General features: G+C 39.5%; 2 protein-coding genes across 3 annotated transcripts; one reads left to right on the top strand and one right to left on the bottom strand.

Moving 5' to 3' along the window:
• Positions 1-1,863: 1,863 nt before the first annotated feature.
• tes (testis derived transcript (3 LIM domains)) lies at positions 1,864-14,165 on the bottom strand. The gene is made up of 7 exons (XM_006633271.3): positions 13,949-14,165; positions 10,867-10,952; positions 8,241-8,493; positions 6,571-6,906; positions 4,236-4,451; positions 3,520-3,678; positions 1,864-2,951 (listed from the first exon to the last, which is right to left on the bottom strand). The coding sequence occupies exons 1-7, from the start codon at positions 13,973-13,975 to the stop codon at positions 2,760-2,762; spliced, it is 1,269 nt and encodes a 422-aa protein (XP_006633334.1). The 5' UTR covers positions 13,976-14,165; the 3' UTR covers positions 1,864-2,759.
• A 1,306-nt stretch (positions 14,166-15,471) lies between these two features.
• Positions 15,472-25,967, top strand: LOC102685329 (carboxypeptidase A1-like). 2 transcript variants are annotated; one of them, XM_006633272.3, is made up of 11 exons: positions 15,474-15,628; positions 15,990-16,071; positions 17,329-17,463; positions 18,462-18,560; positions 18,962-19,063; positions 19,323-19,424; positions 20,180-20,290; positions 21,562-21,652; positions 22,940-23,139; positions 23,339-23,423; positions 25,731-25,967. In XM_006633272.3, exons 1-11 carry the CDS (start codon positions 15,564-15,566, stop codon positions 25,916-25,918), a joined length of 1,260 nt encoding a protein of 419 aa, XP_006633335.1. In that variant the 5' UTR covers positions 15,474-15,563; the 3' UTR covers positions 25,919-25,967. The 2 variants fall into 2 exon arrangements, with proteins under 2 accessions (XP_015207907.1, XP_006633335.1); XM_015352421.2 differs by lacking the exon at positions 18,462-18,560 and having other exon boundaries at positions 15,472-15,628.
• The last annotated feature ends 1,299 nt before the right edge of the window (positions 25,968-27,266 follow it).

Raw genomic sequence — 27,266 nt, 5'->3', positions numbered from 1 at the left:
TACATGTATGTTGGAATTCTGCTCTGATCTCTTGGGACATACACAGTACAGCAGATGACACGGTAGGACAGACAACTCTACACAATGTCCTGCAGATAGTGCTCAATGTAAACAGTGCATAAGTTTCAAGGCATTAAGAGAAAACAAAAAATGAAACACAATAACTTATGTTAATGGACTGAATGACATTTCAACTTTTAATGTTTTAATGCATAATGGTAAAAAATGCTGGAAAAAAAGCTCTGTAAAAACAAGTCAGGTAAGTTAATTGTACTGGATTTTACGGTCATGTCAGACAAAGATCAGTTTGGATATAAAATAGCGCCCCACAGTGGTCCCCTAGCGATGTTGTATTTCAGAATTCTCTTTAAGGAATATTCACAGGAGAAATGCGGGGGAAAAAATCAGTTCTGTTTTTCAGTAGAAAAACAAAAACAAAAGAAAATATTGCAAAAGAAAGGTCTAATAATTTTTAATGACATTTTCAGGAGATGGAAATAGGTGACTACTGACATATACAGACCGTCATCAATGATGAAAGTCACTCATTTCTAACTTCTAAAATCATCTGTTCAAATACCTTCACTTAGCATGTGAAGTGGACTTTAGTGGACTAAACTGCGGACTTAAAGCTATATTTGGATGAGTTTAAAAGCTAACATTTTCATTCTCTGTTATTATATATTTGGCTGGTAATCAAAGAAAAATCTAAACAAAGCTATGTAGTTTTTATCATTTACTAAATTGTTTCAATCCAGAATTTCCACCTCAATCCATGCTGCTAAAAATCAGATCAAAGAAAAGCTGAAATTGTATGAAGAGCCAGTCTGTGGATTTCATTGTCCATGTTTGTGAAATTGGGGACTTCTTTATCCCTTAGGAAGCGCATTTGTAGACAGCTCAGAAATATCAGAAATTAACATGATTCAATTTCTCACTCAATACACGAAAACCCTACTGTAACTATCAAGTGAAAATTCCAAAAAATGTTCATAGGATTTTACAATGTATCAACTCAACTATAATGAATCTATAAAGGTTATTACTTGGATAATACCACTGGTGCTACATCCAGATTGGCACTGGGTTCTTGCAAAACGATGCCACATTTTCCATCTGCATTTCCTGCTTGTGGCAATTTCCTATACTTTACTAGAACCATATTACAGAAGAATAAAAAAAACTCATTACGATACAAATAAACGGAAGAGTGCTGAGAGATGTAAACTTCAAAGAAGTTTCTGCCATGTTTTACTTTTTTGTGCAAACAGAAATTTACCAAAAAACTTTCCTGAAATCATGTTATGCAATGTAAAAGGTAACTTTTTGAAGGAGAAAACATTGTGCAGTACTACACTGACATAACATCAAAAGATGGCTCCCTCCAGAACATTTCTCTCTGAATTTGTTAATGAGGCACAGATGAAAGTTACAGTAATGGCTAACCAAGCATTATCAGGTTATTAGTTTCACTGTAGTGAGACAATGGAAATTATTTTGTCAGTTTGGACCACTGCCATCAAAGACAATAGCGGGGTTTCCTTGAATTGTGTGCAATTTCCATGTTCAAATCAAAGAATCAAAGGGAACTTGTACTTTATGCTATGGGAGTAGTTATTGACAGAGATATCTAAACTTAAGGTATGCCAGTTCATATATAATATAAAGCTCATTATAACAGCAAATTGAATCAGTACTCTAAAATTTCAAATTGATTACTGATAAGGTAGAATGACACATTGATCCATTTCATACTTCAAGCAATAAAATATAAAATGCATATGCTTTGGTTTGATCTACAAGCTGACTTGAAAGAATACTATTAGCGCTTAATCTCTGAAAAACAAGCAAAGCAAACAAAAGTTAATGTTACTGCAACATTTTATTAAATAGAGTGCATTCAAAGAACAGTAAAGTAGGATTTGTCACAAGTTTTATAATCAATTCCACTTATACTGCAGTAGTAATTAGAAAGATGTTGTGCTTTAATAAGCTACTACTGAAAAATGAATTAGTCAAAACCTTATCCTCTGCCATTGAAGCAATGTATTTATACTGTCGTAGCCCTACAGTTTTGCAACTATACAGCTTCTTTTACTTTTCCAAAACTTAGAACCATCAATACTTTTTGTCATACCTACTGTACTTGATTTCCCAGCACAGTCAGCTTGCAGGCTCTAACCATGTGACCATGCGACTGTGCACCAGAGTTGTCTTGAACTGTCTTGGGGAACGCAGCCCCATTTTGGAGGTTCTGGAGGAAAGGCACGTAACTCACTGACAGCACCGCCTGTCTTCAAGAGCCCAGGAGTCCGCATTCCCACCCTAACCTTGGCAATGCTCAGCCAAATGATCTCCCCTGCTTGGGAATCCTAGCGACAGTAGGCTAATAACATGACCCAGGCTCGAACCCGTCATCACCAAGCTCAGCCTGCCCATGGCAGAACGTCTTTGTTACTTTAGTTACTCGAAAGGCACCACATCTGTTTCACTGTTTGAGCTTAGCATTTACTTTGGGATGGGGGGGAATACTGCTAAGATAAAATGTGTTGGGTTATGGCTAATGCAGCTCAGGATTAGTTCAGTAGTACTCCTGCAGAAAAATACAATGAACATTACAAAAAGTGACCAAAGGAAGCATTAGATGTGTAAAGAAATCTGTTTTTCCTGCCAAAGCTATCTGTGGCTGCGTGGCTGAATTAACATATTTCACACGCCGATCCTTGGAGCTTTTGGTTTTGGAATTGCTGTCAGCTTCTTTAAGACATGGTCTTCTTCTTACACTCCACAGAGCAGAAGAGCATCCCCTCCACCGCCATGAACCTCTGGCCCACCAGGCACTTGGAGCAGCAGGAGCACTGGAAGCACTCGGGCTCGGCGTGCCAGTTGAAGCTGCCGTAGGTGACCCTCTGAGCCTCGGGCTCCACCGCGTTCTGGCAGCCATTGCACCGCTGGGAGAGACACACAGCACATTACCGCCTGTAACCTTTACAGCATTTTCCTCAGCAGCGCCGACGAGTTAAGAAACTCCCAGCAAGGCTGACGGAGAAGACGGTCAAACCAGACACACAGCTGTCCAGATTCACAAAAACTGTGTCTCGCTGGAGCAAAAACGAAGACTGTACTTCACTAAGTTAACGGTGACCTGTATTTATCACTGAATTTAAAAAAAATTACACTTCTGGCAACCTTTACATTAGAATCTGAGAACAGCGTGAGGTGAGGTAGTGAGGTGAATACATTAATTTAAAATGTTAAAGCTGTCGTAGAAACTGCAGCGAGGCACTACTTTTCTTTATACGGCCTCAATATTCAATTATAGGCATTAAAATCTTCACGTATTTCCCTTTTACAATTGAGACTTTCATACAAAGATAAAATGCTCAACTGGGCCTCGCAACCAATTTTAGACCCTGAGTTTCAGAAGTAAGGAATGGTACTTATTTCATTCTGTTGACTTGCAAAGTATTAAACATTCGTGGACAGTAAATTCTAGCACATTCCAGAAACAATCATTACCGCAGCATGGCTCTTCATGTAGCAGGGTCTGCACACAGGCTTCTCATTCACCATGACGTACGTCTCTCCAGCCAGGACACAGTCACAGTCAAAGCAGCAGAAATGTTTCAGGTGCCAGTTCTGGCCCTCCGCCTGGGTGTACTCGTTGCTAAATATCAGCTGCGAGAGACATGAAAGAAAGGCCCACAAGTGTACAAAATCAGAGTTCAACACTAGAGCTTAGTGCTTCGATCACTGAGGCCAAAGCAAAGCAACTGGTAAATAGCTTCACAAGCGGTATCTGCAGCTGTTTCTCTGTAGTGGTGGTATTCACATAATTAGCGCGGCCTGGCACGGCAGCAATGAGAGGAATCAATGGCAGACGGCAGAAACCTCATTCCCAGGGCATATTCCATTCACTGTACGAATTGCAAAACCCAGCTCCAGCTGGGTACTGTACAGCGGGGTCTCGACATTGGGGAATTTTAGCATTCACGAATTTGCCTATTGGCGATTCGGTCTGGCTGACGGGGCCTTAAGCAAAGGGAGGCAGGGGGAGATGAGACCGAGCTGAAGGTTCTTGACCGCAATTTTCAGATTAGCGGTTTAACAGACGGGCGTCATGAGACGAACCCAACTAGTGAATGCGCTCCTCCCTGCCGCCGAGCCCCTACTGCACACTTCGAAGCGCGGAAATAGATGGCGCAAGAGTAAGAGCACGCTTCCAAATGCCAGACCTCATCACAGCCGCCGCAGCGCGGCTTCTCGCTGTCGCCATAGTGACGGCCGCAGTACAGCTGGTTGTTCTTCCAGAAGTAGATCATGTCGACCAGCAGCTCGGTGCAGGTGCTGCACACGAAACAGGCCGGGTGCCATAGCTTGTCGTAGCCAGCGCGCTCCGCGTACACTGCAGGGTCGCCTTCCCTCATGTCGAGCTGGCAGCGGTGACACGACTGTCGCGGGGGACACAGAGAACACATTGTCTTGGCGCTGTTCAAGAACCGCAGATCATCCGGAAAAAAACCCACTTGACAACACATTTTTTCCCTTTCAAAAGGATCAAGCAATTGGTGAAAGTGAAGGAAATTACAGGAATACCCAACTCTGGTTCTATAGGGCTACAGTTTCACATCATGCAACGAGACTATACAGTTAGAAATGCCTGAAAGGAAATCTTCTGCTAGTGGTCAATTAAAAGGCTTACTGGATGCCTTGGTTACTTTTACATGCTTCAGAATTATCCACCATTATTTAGGTATGCTATGTTGCTAAAATATTGCAAAATCTCTTCTTTGTAATGTAAATGTAAAACAATTTAAACGCTTTCATTAAAGATGACAATTTGTTTTAATTAATGTGGAAAAGGGCCCCCTCTAGTGGTTAGTTTTTTACAGCGCACTGCAATATTGCCGTGAACTCCTGCTCATTTCCTGTGCAAAGCACTGAAATGTAAATTACTCTTCGAAGCTCAAGGTTAACTTAACTACAAACTGGCACTTCAAAGTTACCGATAAATGCTCGTAAGACACTGTTTGTAATTTTAAGATTCCCAGATGAAGTAGCTTTAAAAAGATAACCGTACACCTAATACACTTCAAATACATCAACTTGTAAGGTCCCTGTTTTTATTTTTCGCAGTGATGTTCATGCTTCTTTACAGAAAAAATGAACGGCCAGTGCCAAATATCCCTCCGCCATACAGGAAAGGCTTATATATGCATACTGTGCAACACTGCATTGAAATTAACTTAGTGTTAAGTTTGATATTTCAGTGACTCAAAATATTAGAAGAACACTAAAAGTGTTATAAGAAGAGTGCGATTAATGAGAGATAAAGTATTATTGTTATAATTATAATTGATTTTTATTCAGAGTCATCTGAAAGCACTTAATATATAGTTGAATCCACACATGGTCATTACACAACTCGAATTACAGCCAGAGTTACACATGCAGGCTCAAGTCAGAAGAGACTGACATGAAAAGTAAAAAGGCCTTGAATGTAGTTTGATGTGTTGTGTACACTGTTCTTGGGAGTCACGGGCCTGATCTATGTGAAAGCAGTACTATGCACTTTGATCCCAGTCACTTTAGTCATGTACGCATAACCCTGCCTTTGGATGAATTCTACTACATGTTGCTCTTTCAAAACATAGCTGCATTATACTGAAACTCAGAAAGGTGAACAGGACAGAGCACTATCACAGTGAGGAAATAAGAAGCTGATGTAACAGATTAGCAAGGAGGAGAGACTATATGAGGGTGTAAAGAAGTAATTTCCTGAATTGCTACATCCAACAGACCAGTTTTTTTTACTAATCTAAAAAAAATTCAACAAGCAAGATAAGAAACAATATGAATGTCGTATTTTGGGTGTGAAGCTGAATAATGGTATTAGATATTTTAACTGCATAAAAATGTAGTGCATATGTCTGGCATACACAGTTGATTTTACTTACAATGCCAAAAGCCTTCATTTAATTATAACCTATATTTTAATAATATATCATGCAACAGCCAATCAAAATAAAAATGATATTGTGCAGTAATAACAAAAGGACTTCAAAAGAATATGGTTGAATTAGAAAATTAAATGGCAAGGGAGTAAGATCCCTGTGCACCGCCATGAATGCCAATATTACAAATAATCCCAGAACATAAAATAATCCTATCACGATTAAAAGTTTAAACTATTGAACCGTATAAACTGTTCTATAACTTCCCAGTCATTTGTTTGTGACTTACGCAAAGCTTTGATCAACAACTACCAATATGCAATTACGAAGACTTGAGCAAGACTCCTCCACTTCATGTGGAACAATTAACGACTGTGTGTTTGACAGCAAACTGGAAAAGGAGTTAGAAACATAAAACACAGATGCTGTGTGAGACAACAATGTAACACTTGTTAAGAAAAAGCAGGAGAGATATTAGAAGACTTAGCAGAGGAAGACTTACACCAGTCAAGCCCAAATCACTGCCCGAATCTACATTCCAATCCCAGCTTTTTTTAGAACTTACTTGTCTGTCAGCCCTATATGTTTTGTTCTGGTGGCTGGTAAGCAGACTTACATACGCGGCGCCCTTCCGGGGAGCTCTCTTCGCCCCCATGGCTCCCGCGGATGTTGTGGTGCTCCTGTCCCCGGCCTCGCGGGGGCCCTTCTCTCCGGCCTGTGCCTCCATCTCCTCGGGCAGCGCCACGTCTCCAACTCCCAGCGCTTCCTCCTTGTACTTCTTGACGTACTGCTGCATCTGCTTCACCTCGTTGGGGGACAATTCGTGGCATTTCGACGGGTCCTGATCATGTTCAGGCAGTTGCTTGGCCATCTGTTTTTTACGGTAGGCTGCGCCCTCAGTGCCCACCACAGGCTGCTTTTCCTTCGGGAGCATCTCAATGTAGCGCATAGCCTGGAAGCAGGGATTTAACACCCATTAGGACAAACCGTGCGGGATTCCACCTGAAGTTCTCTTCACCTGTGGCTAGGCAGTCTGTTCCTGAGTCACTCCCTAATAATATTCTATAAAAAGAGCAGTTTGTGCAAATTATATACGGTTTAATAAGCCCAGACATTTTCAGTGCTTTTTTCTACAGAGATTGTTTTCCTAAAAAAAAAACCTTTGTGAGGGCAGTAAATTTCATCAATTGAATAAGAGGAAATGAGGGGAGGAAGAATATAAGTGTTACACCAGCTCAGGTTCATATGGGTACAGAACATTGTGGATTCCAATTTACCTCCCTAGCACAAGTTCCAAAAACCTTGCTTGGGAAGCCTTTTCAGAAACTGTTTGATTAGAAACGTTTTATTTACACCGAGGTGAAAAGAAACGGAATCTTAATAAAATATGCAACAAGCACAGACCGCGTGGTCTAGGAAGTAAATAATTTTAGTTAATCCTCAAGACATAATCTTATGCACTTTTATATGAAGTGTGGTTTTCCCTACACACACACACCTTTATGAAGGGTACTTCAAAAAAACAAAAACAATAGTAAAACAAAAAAATAGAATATTTAAAAACAAGAATGTCCTGTTTATACCAATAAGTTATTTTTAAACTGATGCCTTAATGTGCTAGGAATGCCCTTCAATATAAACTATGTCCTCCACTATGCAAAAATGTTAAAAACTTTAAATGTAGTTCTGCTGGGCTGCAAAATAATGTCAAAAACATATGCAAAGTAAATATGTCTGATCAATTACCTAAAACTGCAATATCAGTTCTTGCACTTATTTAAAACAAATAATTTTCTGCTTAGAATGTTGTACAGCTGCACATTGAACAACAGAAAAACATTCAAAAATCCTTGATATACATTCTAGATCTAAAGTCTTGTGGAAAGTTGAGTACATGGAGCACCTTTTTGTAAGTAACATTGAAAATAAAAAAAGGCAAATTATGCCTATAATTTGATAGTTTTCTACCTAAAGAGATTAAAAATCCATAATGCCAACATGCTACTAGAGACCACTGAAGAAAACACGCTCAGTATCCAGCGCAGGTCCTCAGCTCCCTGAGTGAACTCAATGACTTAAACCTACAGACTTTTCCTTATCTAATCTACCAAAAAAAAAAACCTGCCGAAAGACAAAAAAAAACACCTCTTTCTTCCTGATACTCATTACAAACCAAAAGAATTACTCATAAAGCTACAATAAGTGACAGGCAAACAGATCGTTCACTCCTCCCCTCCAGCACAGATCACTTGCGAAGGCTGGGGCTACTCAGCAGATGTGGCTTACCAGGCTCTGATTAGCCACTGGGGGAGCCCACTCGTAGGTCACAGACTTGATGTCCACATCCTTCTTGGCTGGCACAGCGTTGGTGAGCGTGACCATGTTCCGCCTGTACTGGGGCACCCCGTCAGTCTTCAGCTTGGCGATCAGGGTGGTGTACTTGGTGTCCTCCAGGAGCTTGCCCACCTTCTTGTCCTCCGCCGAGCCCGTCTGCACATCGTGGTCCTCAAGGCCACACTTGCAGTTGCGACAAACTTTCCTGCGCATTTAGCACAACACCGTCAGCCAAGGCCAATGTCCTCGCTTACAGATCATGACAAACCCATTTAAAGAGGCAAAAAAAATCTAAAGGCAAAAGTCCACTTAGCACATTCTTATGCTACTGTAGGAGATTGTGAGTGCCTGTTCACTTATTTCACCAGACTCATATATGGATTGAAGTTTCATTACCTCTCACTTTTTTAACCTTTTTAAAGCTTTTCTTCAATATTCACAGAAGATCAGAACTGTCTGATATTCAACACCCCACACAACCAGTGGATTTTAGCACTTACCAGCTTTCTTCAAATTTAGCACATTTAGTATCAGATGTACCTAATAACAATTTTCGCTGGCTGTACTGTGTAATAAATGAAGCACTTTATTACTTCTGCTAATCCATGCCATAGAATTAGCTCAGCAAGTGTGGGGGGTGGAATGTTATGAGCAAATCACGACCCTGAAAGGCTTAATACTAGGCTCGACTAAACAGCACATCATGCCTCAACCTGACTGCATATGAGACATTACTTTATCCCCTTGCAAATTCACTACATGTGGGGACTTGAAAATCCAAGCTAAAACTGAAACACACAGAAAATTTGAAATGGTGTAAGAATATTCCACTGTTTACCTCTGTAAAGGGAGGACTGCTAAAAATGTACAGTTTTCATTTTAACCTTGACAGAAAACAGAAAAGAGAACATATTCAAAGATGAAAAAAACAAGTATAACCCTAAACTTTCTGAGGCTTTTTTAACTGTGCACAGAAAGAGAGCACTGCTGACAAAGCTTGGAGACAATAAAACACACAGAAATATCAGAGCCAAAACAAAGACAATTGAGACGTGAATTAGCCAGTTCACACTTACATTTAATAAGTTAATATGTTAACTGGGATTGTCAGACCAATGGCTAAAGGTTATTACTAAATGGAAAATACACTCCTTTTTCTTCAGAACGGCAATAAAGTGATTCACTGTGAATGTTTACAACAGGGACTGGTTGGAGAACAATATGGTAACTGCTGTGTTTTTTTCCCCAATATGATTACTTCTGTTTCAGACAAATGCAGGAAAAACAACATATAGTTTTTATCCGGTGTACAAGGCCATAAGAGCTAAAGTATGTACAATGCAGTAGCAGATAAAGGTTATTTAGAGTTCTCTTTATCAGAGGAACTAGGGTAAAGAAACGGAGTAGTAACAGGCATACAAACCTTAAATAGCTGTAGGTTGGAAAATATAATTTAAATGACCCTTTATCAGCAAGTTTAGAAAAGCCTGAATTGCCTCTGAAAGGTTCCAGGGGCACTGAAATAATACAGGAGCATTACAATAATGCAGGGGTATTGCAATAATCCTCCAATGCTACTTAGTGTTTGGAGGCATAAGAAAGAGCTTCTGACTTTAAATTTTCTAAAAGACCTGTAAAAATTTTTATGGCAGCTGAATAAAAAACACTCATATCCAAGCCTCTGAATAACCATGCATATTCATTCACCCAATGTGATTATCACAAAATTAGTCCAAATTCAAGACATCTCTAAATGATAAAACCCACAACCAGCCACCACATCTTCTCTTTCGAAATAATATATAGTGATGGAAAAATGAAACGCAACATTTTCTGGAATGAGAATACTATAGTTATAGCTTATGTATTTTCACAAAAAGATGTCAAGTTGTTTTAAGCCCTCTGACCAGCAGTACAGCTTGTGCAGTGAGGCATTGCAACTTGCCAATCACACGAAAGCTCGTTAGGTGCACTTTTACCCACGAGGTCCAGGTGGAACAATGCCTGAACAGGTCCACTTAAAAAGGCCTTAATTCAAAGCTTAGGTCACTGCAAGAAAAAGGCCACACTTAGTCAGTTTTCTGCGCATTCCATAATGCCTCCAATGTCACCAGAAGCAAGGGAGAGGGCCATTGGCATGGTGCAGGCAGGCATGTCATGTGCCAGCGTTGCCAGACACTATGGAGTGAGCTGCTCCACTGTGTCCAAACTACAGAGAAGGTTTCAGCAGACCAGCAGAACAGATGGCCGTCCAAGATCCGGTCATCCCGTCGAGTGACCACACCAAAGCAGGACCGACACATCAGACTGCTCCATCTGAGAGATCATTTCAGATCTGCCACCCATACTGCTGCTGAAACTGCGGGTAGACACAATGCCCGCATCAGTGACAGGACAGTGAGGCTCCATGCTGCTGGCCTTATAGCAAGGCGACCTGTCAGAGGCCCTCTTCAGCCTGTTCCACGCAGACAGGAGGGCCAGGGTGTGGAGGAGGAGGTGTTGTGTTTCTTTTTTCCATCAGTATAAAATAAACAGTTGCTGTTATATTTGTGCATTAAAAAAAACCATCAGTACAAACCTCCAGAAATGAAGTTCGAAACCTTCACATTTATCTTTGCATTTCAAACACGGAGCTCCTGACCCTACTTCATGGCCCAAGGTCAACTGTGGACAAAACAAAACTGTGAAAAGCACTGAAAATCAGTTTCACAGACACATCATTCATTGCATCAATGCAAGCTGGACAGAACAGCAGAATGTGGTTCCTGACGTTGCAGTTCAGCGCCTGATCAGAAGGAAATAGAAAACGACATGATCCATGTCAGCATTGTAAAGATCAATTAGTGCATTTAAGGCCACCTGCTCCGTTATCACAAACATTAGAACATAAGAGAGGTTACAAACAAGAAGCTGCCATACTGTAGCTAATTGATCTGAGGAATTTAATCCGACATTCCTTGAAAGATGCCAGGGTATGGGTTTTCACAACAAGGTTGGACAGCTGGTTGCCTACTCCCATAAGCCTTTGCATAAAGAAGGGCCTCCTGTTCTCCATTTTAATGCACTGCCTCAGTTTCCACTGTTTCACATATGCAACCCATATTCACAGAAAAAGATAATAAAAGCATGACTTTTACCTTGCCCCTTTTTACCTCATTGTAAAGACCTTTTTACATTTACGGTGTAAATATTCTGGACTTTTCAATCATTTGTATATTTAGGGTCATGTCTATAATACCTGTCTGAATATCAACAAAGAGAAATATTGTTCTGTAAAACACCAGATCATCCTCAGCGCTTCTTCACTGTGAATCGGTGATCTCATTTGTTATGTCCTTGAACTTGCGACATAAGTTTGCACGTTAGCAGTATCCTTAGCGAACTGCAGCAGCTTTAGTCCATATATAGTCAAGTATTTGATGTTGTGAAAAAAAAACTCCAACAGAAATGGAGCACGGACCTCTCAATTCTCAGAAAAGAGATTTGGCAAATCTGCAGAGGGACTATAGCACAATCCTGAAGGAGTGCAGGCCAACACTACTGAGGAATGCAGGCTTTGACTTCATTTTTAAAAAGCAAAGCTCTGCAAAGAGCATGCACTACATTAAGACTGACACTACTCAAAACCAGTGCTCACTTTGGCAGTGAGTGGGACAGAATCATAAGCCTTCAACAATACAGTAGATCTCTGCTGGACTGTAGTAGCTGCAGTTACCACTTTGTCTGTTCTTTATACCTGAAATATGGCCATCATTCCCCTAGAAGCCCTTCCCAGACACAGAGAGGATCTTTCAGACACCAATCTAGGAGTCTTAACATTTAAAACTCGCACAAAATTAAGTCCCCTCAAACAGCTAGTCAGCCAGGAAACCAAGACCCATTTCAGAGTAACTGGTTAAGGAGAATAACCATGGAGATCAGACCCCCTCTTTAATGAGAGCTGAGTCAGAGAAGACTGCAAGGGCAAGAATAGGGTGGAGAGAGGGATGTGAAAATGAAACACATAAATGAGTAAGCAGTGTGATATTTATATGTGATTGGGAGGAAGTTTGCCTATTGGATTAGATTTTGACCTCCTCCAGAGCTCAATTTTAAAACTCTAATTGATGCATAGTACTATCTGCAATAAATCCTTGCTAACATACATTGACGTAATGACGTGAAGCTTGCACTTTTTTATGACATTAAACTATCCATGCTGCTCACTATTACATACAAACTCCTTCTCCAAGTGCTGTATCACACACCCAATAAGTACATAACAGTGACATTTTTTACTTTCTGATAAGGTGCTACTCACCCAGAAACAAGGAACAGGAACACTTATTATTCTGTTGAGAATCATCTTGTAAAATAAACACAAGAACTGTTATCACCACCAAGAACATAAGCACAAAGAAAATTCCACAGGAGTAAACCATCCATCCCTGTTGCACTGCCAAGCCGGAACCTAGACAGACGCGGGCACAAGGCGGAATACAGTAACCTGAACGGACCGGTCTGTGTGAGAGTTCATGAATAATTGCCTTCCAAAAAAAAAACAGTCTTCAATAGAATGTTTAGAGTAGATAAGAAGAGTTAAATTCACGGCAGATAATCAAACACATTATGTGTACGAGTGTAGTTATAAACCGAGCTTTAATTAAACGGCACTCGACAACTCAACACTTTTAAAACCATCCGAGCGTGAAGGAGGCTTCTTGCTGTTGAATAGTACAAACAAGCGCACAGCGTGACATGACCAAATATTGCCGTACGGTTTCTAAGGGGTTTTGCATCTCTATACCACAATTTACAGACATGGAGCTGGAAGTAGGCCCGACTGTTTTGGCTTAAGATGCCCTGCCAAAAGCTCCATTAAAATGATGAACTTGAGGAAACGGGAAACAGCTGCTCCGTGTCAGTGATGTCTAGGTTAAAATAAAGTACTGTAATTTCGTCTGTCGTCTCGTTAAATGTCAACGATGCCACCGCACCACACCAACATAAATTCACGAAATATGTATCAAGACATATTCATATATGTTTGAAGAGCGAGTGCATTACGTCGTGCACTAATATATGTTTCCCACAATATTTATAAATACCAAGGATACCTTAACAACAGAAAGGTCATTGGATTAGAGCAACTGATTGCTGTAAATTCTACTTTCTTTGTGTAAATATTGTAAATTAAACAGGAAGAGTCTGATGATTTTCTCAGTACTAAGGGATTCAGCATTAGATTACGAAGAAGTGCTGTGGATCAAAAACTTTTTTCTCCAAATGCAAGACGTTAAGGCTGAGTTCCTACAAGATTCATCTCGCATTATAATCCTTTTGCTAGTAATGTGTCATTCTAAACGTGCTCAGTAGTACTGCTATATAATATCTTTCACTAATGGTTTACGGACAAAAAGTCTTAATATTCAAAGAGTATTCTTAATAAATCAGACGTTAACGAAATTTTCTAAACCCGGGACAGTGTCTTTTAATGTAAAACTGGTAAAAATCTTTTTTTTTTCCTAACACCATCCTCAAACAGCACGTCGAACTTTTAGAAAACTATTGTAATTATTTTCTTGGGACCCCAAATTATGTTTAGGGAATTGAGGTGACAGGACACCTTTGGGCGTTGACGGATTTCGGCTGATCGGACCCTTATTCAAAGACAGACATACCTTTTTAATCTCTTTTTCCACTTCCATGCTTCAGTTCTTGACGCTTTCTGTGGAGTCGGTAAACGGTCGTAGGATAAACAATGGAAAGCGGGTTTAAAAAAAAAACTCTCTGTTTTCAATCGGCTTTGAACAGCGAATCTCACGCCTGGTAATTGTAGTGAAGGATCACCCGGAGCACATATGCTGCTTCATTGTTTCTGAAAAAGGACTTCCGCTATCTCATTCCGATCTCCCACTCTAAACCAATAGTAATTGACCGCGGGCACTGGAGCAAAGACCTGCAAATCACAACTCTCTGGAGGAGAGTAGACACACCAATCAAAGCCAAAAGTCGTCCCACGTTTTAAGCATGCAGGGATAGTTCGTGCAGAAGTTTGAGGGGTAGAGGCTGCTGCAGTAGCTAAAAATTCCTGATTAAACTCACATTTCTAGGTATTTGCAGGGAGAACAAGTGATAACTTTCCTGTACCGTATTCGATATGTGGTGTGCCTATACCAATTATATGTAACGGGAAATTACGATTTTTTTAAAGTATTTTTAAAAAAATGGTCACGGTGTAGTACAGTAGTATCGTGGAGAAGACGGATGCTCAAAAGCCAGTGCTGCTCTTTTTGTTTTTTGTTTTTCGAGCTTTTGATGTTCTTCACTCTTATCATTTTAGTTACTTCTGGAATCGATGGTGTGTGACTTAAAACATGTTCCTAAAATATCGTTAATTAAAAATGAGTTCCTAATGGTTCTTTCTTGGGTCTGATGAAAAAAGATCGAGTAATATTCCTACTTAAGTATTTTAATTTAACGAATTAATATTCTCCGTTTTTGCCGTTTTTGTCAGGTAAAAACAAGGGAATTATTACGGGATTATTAAACTAAAGATTTCCCAGCAAGCAGCATAACAACCAATACGCACTCAAACGTAAGCAAGCTTGATTTAAAAAAAGATAACTATTCATGGAGCTGGTTGACTCCAGCAAGGATCAGAAATAAATTAATGCAATACTAATGACAGCATTCACACTGTAGGGTTATTTTCTGTCATTTCGTATCCCAAAATGTTCATTTTGATTGTTCTTTCCAGACCGAGGTAACACTAGTATTTTAAAATACAGAAGACTAATCTTCAAGGAAGGAAGTGTGGTTCATTTTCTGAGTAAAGTGTAGTTTTGTGTTGACAAACGCCCTGAATAGCTCAGTTTCCTTTTTTACACGAGACGGCCATGGGCCTTCTTGGAGGAAATAGCAGTCCTCAAGTATTATAACATACAGTGGTGCTTTATGAAGTATTATCCAAAAAGCATGTGATGTGTAAAATAAGCATTTTTGTAGCATCTCGGTAAACTACTGGTCTGTTTTAATTTGCTATGGATGCAAATTACTTTTGAGGTTCATGGCGGTACAAGCAACCTGTTACAAACAACCCCATTTATTAAAAAACAACGCCCACATGCTACAAATGATAGCAATTCAGCTGCGCCGAGTGCCGTTTGTAAATAATTCATTGAAAGTGTGGGAATTCCCACAAACAAAAGTGACAGTTCAGACTACAACCTTGAAAAATGTCGATAACGAAATGCATAAAAGCCGAAAGCAGTTAATTCCGTTTACACGAAGAGGATGAAGTCTTTTATGATTCTGTGTAGCCTTGTTGTGGCTGCTGTAAGCCAAAAGCTGTTCATTGGGTAAGACTTGCCGTTAGTTCTCTATAAAAGAAAATGAAATAAAGCCACGCTCGTTAAAGTTTTCTTTGTTTAAAAATTCTGAGTATTATTTTCACAATCTTCTTTGTTTATAAACTAATTTCACGTATCTAGTCTGTATAGCAGTAACGGCATTTCCTTTGCTCGGTGGTAGTTTGTTTTTTGGAAATACAGTAGTACCACTTAGGAATTTGCGTGGTTGTTTAGTCTGTCCACAAGGAGGAGTCAGAGGCAAGCGCAGTACAACTAGGACGCAAACTGATAACGGACAAAAAATAAATGAGTCGTTCCGTTGTTTTTAAAATGCCTTCCACGCGTGCTTACTGTGATGGTGTATCTTCAGGGACCAAGTGCTTCGCATAACGGCTGAGAGTCATGAACAAATTGCTCTCCTCCAGGAGCTGCAGGGGCTTGAGCATCTAGAGGTAAGAACCTAGAGCTGATCTTTCTTTCCTTTTCTTCCTCTCACTTTCATAAATACCAAAATATCTTGTTAAACACAACAGTCCTGACCACTTACATTGTGCCTTGGGCTGAGGAAGGAGACTCAGTGTATTATTGTAAACCAATAGTTCTTACTTCTAATATGTGTAAGTGTATGAATAGGGTCATTAGAACTGAATTGGAGGTTAATTTCCTAAAAAATAGGATACCAAGAAATAATCAGCACGGTTTTAGAAAAGACAGACCTTGCTAAAGTACAGTGATGTACTGGAGATAATCTCTGAACTACTGTAGCAACAACTGTTATGGACACACAGAGAGTACATGATGCATTATGTGTTATCCAATCTTATATAACGGAAAGGCATTCAGAGACTTCTGGTATGGTTGTCTGCCTTATGTATAAATACTAAATAACAGCACTTTATATTGATCCCTGTGGAACACCAGGAATATACAACTAATACATCTTCAAAACTAAAACTACCAAGTGAAATAAAATTGATTTACAGCTTGGTAAGATTTAAAGTGCTTACAGGCAGTACAAACTGATGCCAAACAAACACATAGTAATCAGAAAATGATGATTAACAGCATTTGTAACTCTAAGATAATTGAGATAAAAAGAACTGAATAACTGCCACAGAGAGATTATTCGAAATCTTAACTTTTTTAGCAGTTTCAGTCATACAGTCTAATTGTCTGAAATAAGATTCAAAAGTTTTGACAAGCTTGGTTACAGTGAAATCAGTTAAACCTCAACAGTCCTTTCTAATATGTTAAGCCAAAATAAGACAGGTTAGATGTAATGAGTTTTAAAAGGGACCTACATATTGAGCTACACCTCAAATGCAAGATAGTGAAGAAAGAGCAGAATTAGAAACCATTATGTGATTGATCATCGACAGAGAATGATTACAGACAATAAAGGCATAAGGTGATAGACATGAATTTCCATGTCGAAAAGAAGAATTTGATTTTAGTCAGATAGGTTCTTTCAGACTAAAGCTGTGACGTGACCTTTGTAATGACCTGGATCATGGACAAATCCTGCAAGACCAAAACAATCTGAAAGTGCCAGGATTCAGCAGATGGGGCTAAAATGATCGTTAAATAGGGTGAAAGTGTTATGCTATTTTACAGCATGCATGCCTTACTGTAAGCTATTCACAGGAACCATTCTCCTAGAGTTTCTCCTTTGTCAAATGTTTTTTTTTTCTTTAAAAACCCTGGTGCAGCTTGACTTCTGGAGAGAGCCAGTGAGGCCTTCTCTGTCTGTTGATGTCCGAGTTCCCTTTGCCAGTCTTCAGCCTGTGAGAGTCTTCCTGCAGTCACATGGTATCCAGTATGACGTCATGATCGACAATCTCCAGGTGTAGTGGATGCTGCTTGAGTGTTATTTGACAAAGTACCATTAGCAACAACACCATTAAAGTATCATTAGGAATACAATCTTGTGGGTTCTTCAATGAAGCAGAAGAAAAATATATTTCAAATTTGGATTTAGATTAACTGGCTTCTGGGAAAAGTGTCTCTGCTGTAGGTTTGTGCATGTACTGTATGTGTCTATGAGTTCCCTGTGGTTGGCTGACATCCTGTCCAGGCTGTGTCCCTCCTTGTGCTTGTTACAGTACATTTTGGGATAGGCTTTGGCTCCCCTGTGACTCTGAATGGAAACACTTATATAGCGCTTTTCTGGACACTCCACTCAAAACACTATACAAGTAATGGGGACTCCCCACCACCACCACCAATGTGTAGCATCCACCTGGATGATGCAACAGCAGCCAAAGTGCACCAGAATGCTCACTAAACATCAGCTGTTAGTGGGGAGGAGAACAGAGCTATAAAGCTAATTCATAGATGGGGATTATTAGGAGGCCATGATCGGTAAAGGCAAATGGGAAATTTAGCCAGGATGTCAGGTAACTCCCCTACTTTTTTTGAGAAACACTCTGAGACGTTTAATGACCAGAGAGAGTCAGGACCTCTGTTTTACAGTATAGTGTCCCTGTCACTATACTGAGGCATTAGGACCCACATAGACCACAGAATGAGCACCCCCTGCTGGCCCCACTAACACTTCTTCCAGCAGCAACCTTAGTTTTTCCCAGGAGGTCTCCCATCCAGGTACTGACCAGGGTCACACCCGCTGAGCCTCAGTGGGTCACTAGATGTGAGTTGCAGGGTGATATGGCTGCTGGCAATATAAAAGTAGCTCCATGATAATCTAAAAAATATAATTCCAATTGTTTTTCAATAAATATGTGCCAGTATATCTGTTAGAAAGGTGTAGATACAGATGTTACTTCTTGTGCGCTGATGTTAATCATCATAGTAATATAATATCTTCTAATTAATATTTTCAAAGGTTCTTCTAGACAGTGAGATGGAAGAAATGAATCATTCTCGCCAAAGGCAAAGAAATACTGACAGCTTTGACTACTCTTCCTACCATACTCTAGAAGAGGTGAAAACCATACATTTAATATTGTTACAGCTAGGGCGTTAATACTGCTATAATAATGCTGGTGGCATTGCTATTATTGATATTGTCACTGTCTCTGGGAATAAACAGGGGGAAGAGCCAGAAGAGGATAAAGAGTTATTGAAATGTGAACATATTTTTGTAGCAAAAATATGATGAGGATGAGTTTTTGATATTTGTGTGTCAGTATAAAACTTAGTAATACTAAAGGTCTTTGATATTTGACATAGCCTTTGTTGAGGAAAGTGAGGGTATGATTTACAACACTGTCAATACAGTCATACCCAGGCACAATCCAAAGGAGTTGTGTGTATTTGTGGAAGTACAATGACAATGTCACCCAAGAAAAAAAAAATGGCAGTTGAGTTGATTTTTCTTTGCAGATCTACAGTTGGATGGACAGTCTTATAGCTGAGTTTCCAGACTTAGTCTCCAAGCTCACAATTGGCTCCAGCTATGAGAAGCGGCCAATTCATGTACTGAAGGTACTGTACAGTAAACCCCTTGCCAATTTATAAATGCTTTTGCAAACATCAAGGTTTTTTTTGCTGTCGAAAGCAAATTTGCTAAATATATCAACATACAAATGACACAGAAAGCATATACTGTAGTAGTCTTAGTGCTCAAACAAGGGTTAGGTGACACTAGGTCAAGTGCATGAATATTAAGGCAGCATGGGTGCTTGCCTTTATTTTGTTACATTGTATTTCATGTATCCATGATGTTTTGTAACATCGTCTGCAGTTCAGCACAGGAGGTACTAATCGTCCTGCAATCTGGCTTGACACTGGCATTCATGCTCGTGAATGGATCACTCCAGCCACAGGAATGTGGACAGCAAAGAAGGTAAAATAAATAAAAAAACGTTTGAGTCTATCATGCATTCAGCTGTTCATGTTTAGTATGCTTAGCTTTACGGTGCAAAAGTTAATGCTTTCTCTCCATTTAGTTTTTAATAATAATAATAATAATAATAATAATAATAATTGCTTACACTTATATAGCACTTTTCTGGACACTCCACTCAAAGCGCTTTACAGGTAATGGGGACTCCACTCCACCACCACCAATGTGCAGCATCCACCTGGATGATGCGACGGCAGCCATAGTGCGCCAGAACGCTCACCACACATCAGCTATCAGTGGGGGAGGAGAGTAATGTAGCCAATTCATAGTTTAAGCTGAAAAACAGATGTGTGCTGTAGTATTTATGCTGCAAACCCCTGCACAAAGATTAAAAGGATGGAATGAAGTTTTTGTGTGAAGTGTTTAATACTCCTGAAAAGAAAAGCTAATGTTTGGTTGAATTTATTGTACTGTTGCCAGTTATTTAAGAACGCTGAACAGCTGTACAAGAGGAGAAAGGTGGCTCGTAACGATAATCTAAAAAGCCAATTAGCAGGAGCTTTTATCAAAAGTGACAGCTTTTATACTGTAGTGTAGGAGTAAAATTAATTCACTTTTACTGCAGTGTATTACTATGTATTAGTGTTTTACATTTTATTAAACATGAACAAACAGAAAGAAGGAATCGCCAGTATCTCCACCCATTCACTCATAAAATATATCAATGTCTTCTTCCTGTCAATTTGTGTTTTCAGATTGCTCAGGAATATGGGCAGGACCCTTCATTAACAGCAATATTGAACAAAATGGACATCTTTTTTGAGATTGTCACTAATCCTGATGGGTACACCTTCACACACACGACAGTAAGTGCTCCTTGGTGCCAGGAGTTGATTTGGCCCCTAGAAGTCTGCTGTGTAATGAAAGATCAAGACTGTGCTTGATCACTGCAGGAAAAATACCTTTCTTCAAGAGCAGGTGTCATATGGAATATTTAGCACAGACCCTGGGCTCAACTGGTTTGTAAATGTATGTTCTTGTAGATTTAAAGAAAAAAACCCAAAGATAGTGATTCTGAGTTTCACAACAACAAAATGAATAGATAACATTTCACAACACAGTTCGTTACTTGGTGGTCTCACTTCATCCTACAGGTCTTAGGCAATTTGAATTACTCAATATGTCCGCTTAAGAAACGTTTTCACTTTTCAAGACTTAACTGTGGATTGTGGTTCTTGCATTCCATAGTCTCAAGGTACACGGTGAAAAGTAATTTTCTTTTCTTCAAACAACAATTTCTTCTGCCCAGTTGTTAGATGCAAAACTGCAAAGTGGTGAAGTCAAGTACAGCCAACAAGCAAAAAATGTGTAAAATGGACACTGATTAGCTGATTAGGGACAGGTAAAGGTTTATCCAATGATGAAAGGAAAAGAAAAGAGACACAATGTTTCAGTTGTGGAGCCTTCTTCAGGTGTGTGCATACTGTATCTTATTCAGGATACACCTGAAGAAGGCTCCACAGCCTAAACATTGTCTCATTTCTTTTCAGCATGGACTAAACCTTTACCTGTTCTTTTGCAGCCTACGCTTGCTGTCGCAGCTACCTACTGTACTTGAACTGATGGTTGATTTGCTTATTTTGTTGGTGTATATATTAAATGCACTATTTCTTGATTTTTTTATTTATGTTATTTATTTTGCATTGTTTCTAATGCAAATCGGAGGCATGCTTTTAAACGGAAAACAACGGGAGCTGGTTTGTGGGAGTCTGGAACAAGCTTTATGTTGTGGAAGGTGACATTCTGGCTTTTTTCAATAAAGGCATGGTTGAGATACTCATATCAGTTAGCTTCTAAAACTCAAATGAGCTAGATGGGGTCAAATGGAATCTGTTCTTATGTGTGCATTTTTAGAGCAAGGGTAGTATTACTTTGTCCTGTTATAGTTACTGTGTAACTAAAATGACTGAACCATACTATATATACATTCCTGAAAAAAAAGGCGATTTAAAAGTTAGTATATGGAAGTTAAATTATATTTCATGCACAAATGATTGCATTCCCTTCATATGGATTCATACCGTAAATACAGGTTTAATCCAGTAAGCAGTGTGCATATCCTTTATCCCTCCAATAGAATCGCATGTGGCGCAAGACAAGGTCAATCAGTTCTGGATCCTCTTGCATTGGAGTTGATCCTAACAGGAATTGGGATGCAAACTTTGGAGGTAAGACTTCATTATATTAAGTAGAATGTCTCATTAGTGTCCAGAAGAGCAACATTGAATTCTCTATTTTTCAGTGAATTGCAATACATTATACTCTGTCATGCAGAAACAAACTATATCAATGTTTAGCTGACAGAAATAGAATGTCTCTAACGAAGGGATACAAATTAGGAGAAGCACCTTGGGCTACACTGTTCTTGTCTGTAGTTGTAAACAATCTCAGCTCTGACAATAGCTGCCCCTTTTTCTGTGTAAAATGCAGTTGAACCCACAGCCATTTGTTCACTCCTAGTTTTGAATGCCTGAATCACATTCCTTGATTTCATTTCCTTGTTCAAGGCTAAATTATTCTTTAAACATTTATGTAACCTCTCTAACAGAACAATGACTTTTTACACAACACTATAACCAAAACAACACAATATTTGATTTTGGGCTATCAGGAAAGTTCTAAAATGTAAACACTAGTGTTGTTGCTGTTCAGTTTTTTTTCTAATAGGTCTATTTTGTTTTTTATTGCTTCCTGACATTATTTAGAAAATGGGATTTCCAGCACTTTGTAAAGCTGTATCCTTTCTATGTCAAAGCATCAGTTCAAGCAGTGCCTCACAATGTTCGCTGAAATAATTGAAAACGTTTGAAAATTCAGAACATTTTTGATAAAATTCACCATGAAATATTAATTCTTAAATTGCAAGCCAGGCATTCAGGAAAACATGAGTTTTTGGACTGAGAATTGATTATTAAAAAAGAAAACAGAGGTTACAGGTGAATAAACATAAGGAGAATAATAAAGATTGAATAAGCATATCAATAATTAGAGAAATATTAATTAGTGGGGTACCATAAGGATCTTGTGGTACTAGTACCACTGCTCTTATCAATGATCTATGTTGCAAAATAGTACATAAATTAATCACATTGGAAGAAGATACTAAATAAGGGTTATTAAACACCAATTACATGTAGAAGCATGTAAAATGGTGTAATGTACATGCTTCTGCATGTAATTAAATGAATTTCCTAGCAAAAGAGGTAACTGATTGCTCTATAAAGTACTGGCTGAGTCTTGTGTCCTTTCTCATGCTTGGGTTTTATGTGTGTAGCACCACATCCCCTCAATGCATAAGAGGTGCTAATGGAAGTCATGTGCTGGACTACAACAAATCACATCTGCATACCTGTGTCTTCAGTAGTTTATGCAAGAGAGGTACAATAATGGTTCCTTATTATTAGAGGTGCATATTTACAGATGGATCATTTGTCAACCGAATTCCTCTGAATCAGGTCCTGGTACCAGCAGCAACCCTTGTGATGACACTTACAAGGGACCGTTTGCGCACTCAGAGTCTGAGGTGAAATCCATCGTGGATTTCATCCTGCGTCACAAGAACGTCAAGGCCATGGTCACTATCCACAGCTACTCCCAGATGCTGATGTATCCATATGGGTATACCTCCACCCCCACCCCTGATGCGGACGAACTGGTGAGTTGTGAACTGGTGATGAAATGACATAATTCGACTAATACAGAAAACATATAAAACAAAAGATCACAACATGAAAAGGGGGGGGCTAAACATCTGAAATACATTGAGCCTCAATCAATTTGGTAGAGTCTGAATGTTCATAAGTGGTGTTCTCCTGAATACTAACAGTAATATATTGTTTGTTCTCATTCTACAGTATGCAGTAGCCAAAAGTGCGGTAGATGCGCTTGGGAGTCTGCATGGAACCAAGTACACCTTTGGCAGCATGATCTCTACTATCTGTACGTTTTTCTCAAATACTGTATCATAAGAGAAAGATTACAGATGGTCATTAGTGGAGTACCATAAGGATCTGTACGAGTAACACTGCTCTTAATTATTCAGTGATCTATGTTGCTTAATAGTACATAAAGTAATCACATTTGCAGATGATACTTAATAAGGGTTAAGAAAAACTAATTGCATGTAGAAGCATGTAAACAAACTGGGGTTTACAAGTCAGTAAGATTGTTTTCTTACTAGCAGATACTGTAGCTTGATCCAAGGTTTTTATTTCCTCATTACTTGAAAGAAGCCACTGTATCAGGTGTCAGAACTGGGGCTAAGAGAGAGTGATGCTGACTAATGCATCTTTAGCGGATAAGCAGCATTCTGAAGAGACAGGACAAACTGGAAGAGGTAAAGTAGTATACTTCTAGAATGCTTCAACAAGAGCATTCAGGCACAGAAAGTTAACCTAGACGAATCAAAAGATTGGTCAGACTTATAAAAACTATAAAAAAAGGGTACTGTCTAGTGCTAGGGGTATGGTAGAGATGACCAGATTACTAAAACCAGGAATAAATTAGTAACAAAATGTAAGGTGGTGTAGTGGTCAGGGTTGCTGCCTCACAGTGCTGTGGCCTGGGTTCAATTGCATGAAGTTTTCATGTTGCATGTGGGCCTTGGCGCTATTTGCATGGAGTGTGTATGTTATCCTCATATTTGTGTGGTTTTCCTCAGGGTGATCCAGTTTCTCTCACAGTCCAGAAATGTGCTGTGACAAAAAAGTCCCTGATATAATAATAATAATAATAATAATAATAATAACTGCTTACACTTATATAGCGCTTTTCTGGACACTCCACTCAAAGCACTTTACAGGTAATGGGGTCTCCCCTCCACCAACACCAATGTGCAGCATCCACCTGGTGCACCATAGTGCACCAACACCAATGTGCAGCATCCACCTGGTGCACCATAGTGCACCAGAACCCTCACCACACACCAGCTATCAGTGGGGAGGAGAGCAGAGTAATGAAGCCAATTCATAGATGGGGATTAGTAGGAGGCCATGATTGGTAAGGGCCAATGGGAAATTTGGCCAGGACACCGGGGTTACACCCCTACTCTTTTCAAGAAACGCCCTGGGATTTTTAATGACCACAGAGAGTCAGGACCTTAGTTTTATATCTCATCCGAAGGACGGCACCTGTTTACAGTATAGTGTCCCCCTCACTATACTGGAGCATTAGGACCCACATGGACTGCAGGGTGAGCGCCCCCCGCTGGCCCCACTAACACCTCTTCCAGCAGCAACCTTACTTTTTCCCAGGAGGTCTCCCATCCAGGTACTGACCAGGGTCACACCTGCTTAGCTTCAGTGGGTTGCCAGTTGTGAGTTGCAGGGTCATACGGCTGCTGAGTGTGTGTTGTCTCCGATGGCCTAGTGTCCCATCAAGGATGTATTCCACCTTTCCTCATCTTTTAATTGGATCAGACCTTAAGTGTTTTGAAGATGGATGAATGGAATTATAATTGAGTTTTATAAATGAACTGAGAGATGTGTAAAGGAAGAATTTATTATTGTAAAAGATTGAATGGCAGGAGCTGAAAAAGAAATGGAAGTAAATGTTGGCCATGTCCACCTTGTTCCGTCTATCAGAACAGCTACTGGAGGAAATGTCCATATTGGTGTAATCTTTTCAGGTAATGTGTTAGAGTAAGGAACACAGATATCAGAGAACTGTCAGGGAACTGTGATAACAATATGGTAAGTTTACAGCTAGGGTCTGAAACAAAGCTTTACAATTCCAGGAAAGCAGATTATGAAGAACAAGTTTATGAAAAGTAGCAGGAGAGATATGGAATCAGTAGACCATGGATGATTTGTTTAAAGATATTCTGCTTGAACCAGACAACAAATTAATTCCAAGAGTCTGAAAATCTGAAAAAAACGGTGACCTAAATAGTGCACTGCTGCTAAAGGCTAAAAATATTACAGTTTTTCAGCCTGTAAGAGTAAGACATACCTTGAAGTGTGGGATAATAATATCCAAAATTAGATCTTTACTAATGAATTGGATAATGTTGATAGTGTTTTTTTCCCTTCTCTGTCTCGAGGAGTTTTATGTCTTTATCATCTAAAAAGGAGCTTTTATTTCCAGTGTTTATTTCTGTTCAGTACTGTTCTTCACATAGAGAGAGATTAAGGATGTATTGACCTTTTAACTGTAATTCATTATTTATCAGGCATGCATTGATTAAGTTTTATTAGGTTTGACTGAGACTACAAAATGAGTAAGATTGTTTTTTTTTGTGCGTTTCAGATCCAGCGAGTGGTACCACAGCAGACTGGGGCTACTCTAACGGCATCAAGTATTCGTTTACTTTTGAGTTGCGTGACACAGGTCGCTATGGTTTCCTACTTCCCGCAGATCAGATTATTCCAACTGCCGAGGAGACCTGGTTAGCACTGATGAAGATTATGGAGCATGTCCGAGACCACCCTTATTGAAGAAAATGTGAATTAAAAAAAATCAATTAAATGGATCGTTTGAAAAATACATTTTAAGAAGGTTTATGAATGTTAATATTTTGAAGGCCTCTCTTCCATTTAATACTACATACTGTACATCTACATGGCTTAAATCTGATTACTTGTTTTTATTATTTTCTCCATTCTCAGTAAACATTTCAAAATGGTACTATTACCCTGTAAATAGTGAAAACATCAAATAGTTTACAAGTGGGAGGAGGCCATTGGGCTTGTCTGGCTTGTTTGGTAGCTAGTAGCTAACTGATTCAGGGATCTCATCCAGTTGTTTCTTGAAAGCAGCATGGGTATCAGTTTTAAGGACATGGCTGCGTATCTTGTTCCAAACCCTATGTGTAAAAAAGTGTCTCCTGTTGTCACTTCCTCATAGTTTCCATGTGTGTTCTCTGGTTCATCTTTCACTATTCATTCTGAAGGAAGGCAAGGCTTCTTCCCATCTTATCCCTCTCATACCTTTTGTGAGAAAGTATGGGGCAAAGTTAGAGAGCCTAGTATGAACTATGGGTGCAATGCCGTTCCTTCTTGATTTGTTTAGTTCATGAAGCCCATCAAGACTGATACTGTTGGCCATCAGAATGCTTTCCTCAAGTTTTCAATTTAAACCCACGTTCAGCCCATGTGAGGGTGTGGCAAACATGACTATGCAGAGGGTCAGAGCTCTGAGGCGCTCTCAGAGTTTAATAGACGCTATTCTGGTAACAAGTTCTTTTTTTGAAAGAAAGCCCTAACAGTCTGGAAAGAATCAGCATTAAAGGTGAAATGAAATGTTTATCTCCACATGCTAGCAATAATGCAGGCTTGGAAAATAGAATAGTCATCCGATCCTTTATATGGACATGTACTGTATGCCTTAGAATGTAGATAGGACTCCAAAGAAGGAGGGAGGTTTTATTTTAATGCTTTGCTATGGATTTTGAATTTGGAAACCTCTTATATTGGAAGTAAAGGTACCTTATCCACAGAGTTTCTCTTCCCATACATGAGGATGAATCCTACAGAGCCCAACCGCAGAGTCCCGCAACACAGACTTGTAACACCCACAAAACATTCCTAATTAAAAATATCAAAAGAAGTTTAGCAATAGGAGAGAACAGTTTCAGTTTCTTTTGCAGTGAAGAATTACACTCTCCCTAATTTCTCCCCCTCCGCTAATGTTTGTATAGATGACAAAAAACAGCTGCTTGTAATTTCTGGGGCTGCCCTTGTGATAGGGAAACAAACTGAACTGTCCTTTGGGTTACACAAAACTTCAGGAGTTAGTCTTTTTAACTTGAGAAACATGTTGTCAGCCAGTGACTATTGTTAGTTG

The sequence above is a fragment of the Lepisosteus oculatus genome, chromosome 7, assembly GCF_040954835.1.
Source record: "Lepisosteus oculatus isolate fLepOcu1 chromosome 7, fLepOcu1.hap2, whole genome shotgun sequence".
Taxonomy (NCBI): Eukaryota; Metazoa; Chordata; class Actinopteri; order Semionotiformes; family Lepisosteidae; genus Lepisosteus; species Lepisosteus oculatus.
The sequence above is the reverse complement of the archived record's forward strand: the minus strand, read 5'-3'. Positions and strand labels throughout refer to the sequence as shown.

What these genes read in the sequence shown, in the direction of transcription:
- tes (XM_006633271.3), bottom strand. Translation starts at nt 13,975, where the DNA reads ATGGAAGTGGAAAAAGAGATTAAAAAG. An exon ending in TTCGAACTTCATTTCTGGAG is followed by an intron (nt 8,494 to 10,866) that starts GTTTGTACTGAT and finishes CTAAATGCGCAG; the next exon opens with GAAAGTTTGTCGCAACTGCA. An exon ending in CCCGGAAGGGCGCCGCGTAT is followed by an intron (nt 4,452 to 6,570) that starts GTAAGTCTGCTT and finishes CCCCCGCGACAG; the next exon opens with TCGTGTCACCGCTGCCAGCT.
- LOC102685329 (XM_006633272.3), top strand. Translation starts at nt 15,564, where the DNA reads ATGAAGTCTTTTATGATTCTGTGTAGCCTTGTTGTGGCTGCTGTAAGC. An exon ending in TTGGGATGCAAACTTTGGAG is followed by an intron (nt 21,653 to 22,939) that starts GTAAGACTTCAT and finishes CCTCTGAATCAG; the next exon opens with GTCCTGGTACCAGCAGCAAC. An exon ending in CCCCTGATGCGGACGAACTG is followed by an intron (nt 23,140 to 23,338) that starts GTGAGTTGTGAA and finishes CTCATTCTACAG; the next exon opens with TATGCAGTAGCCAAAAGTGC.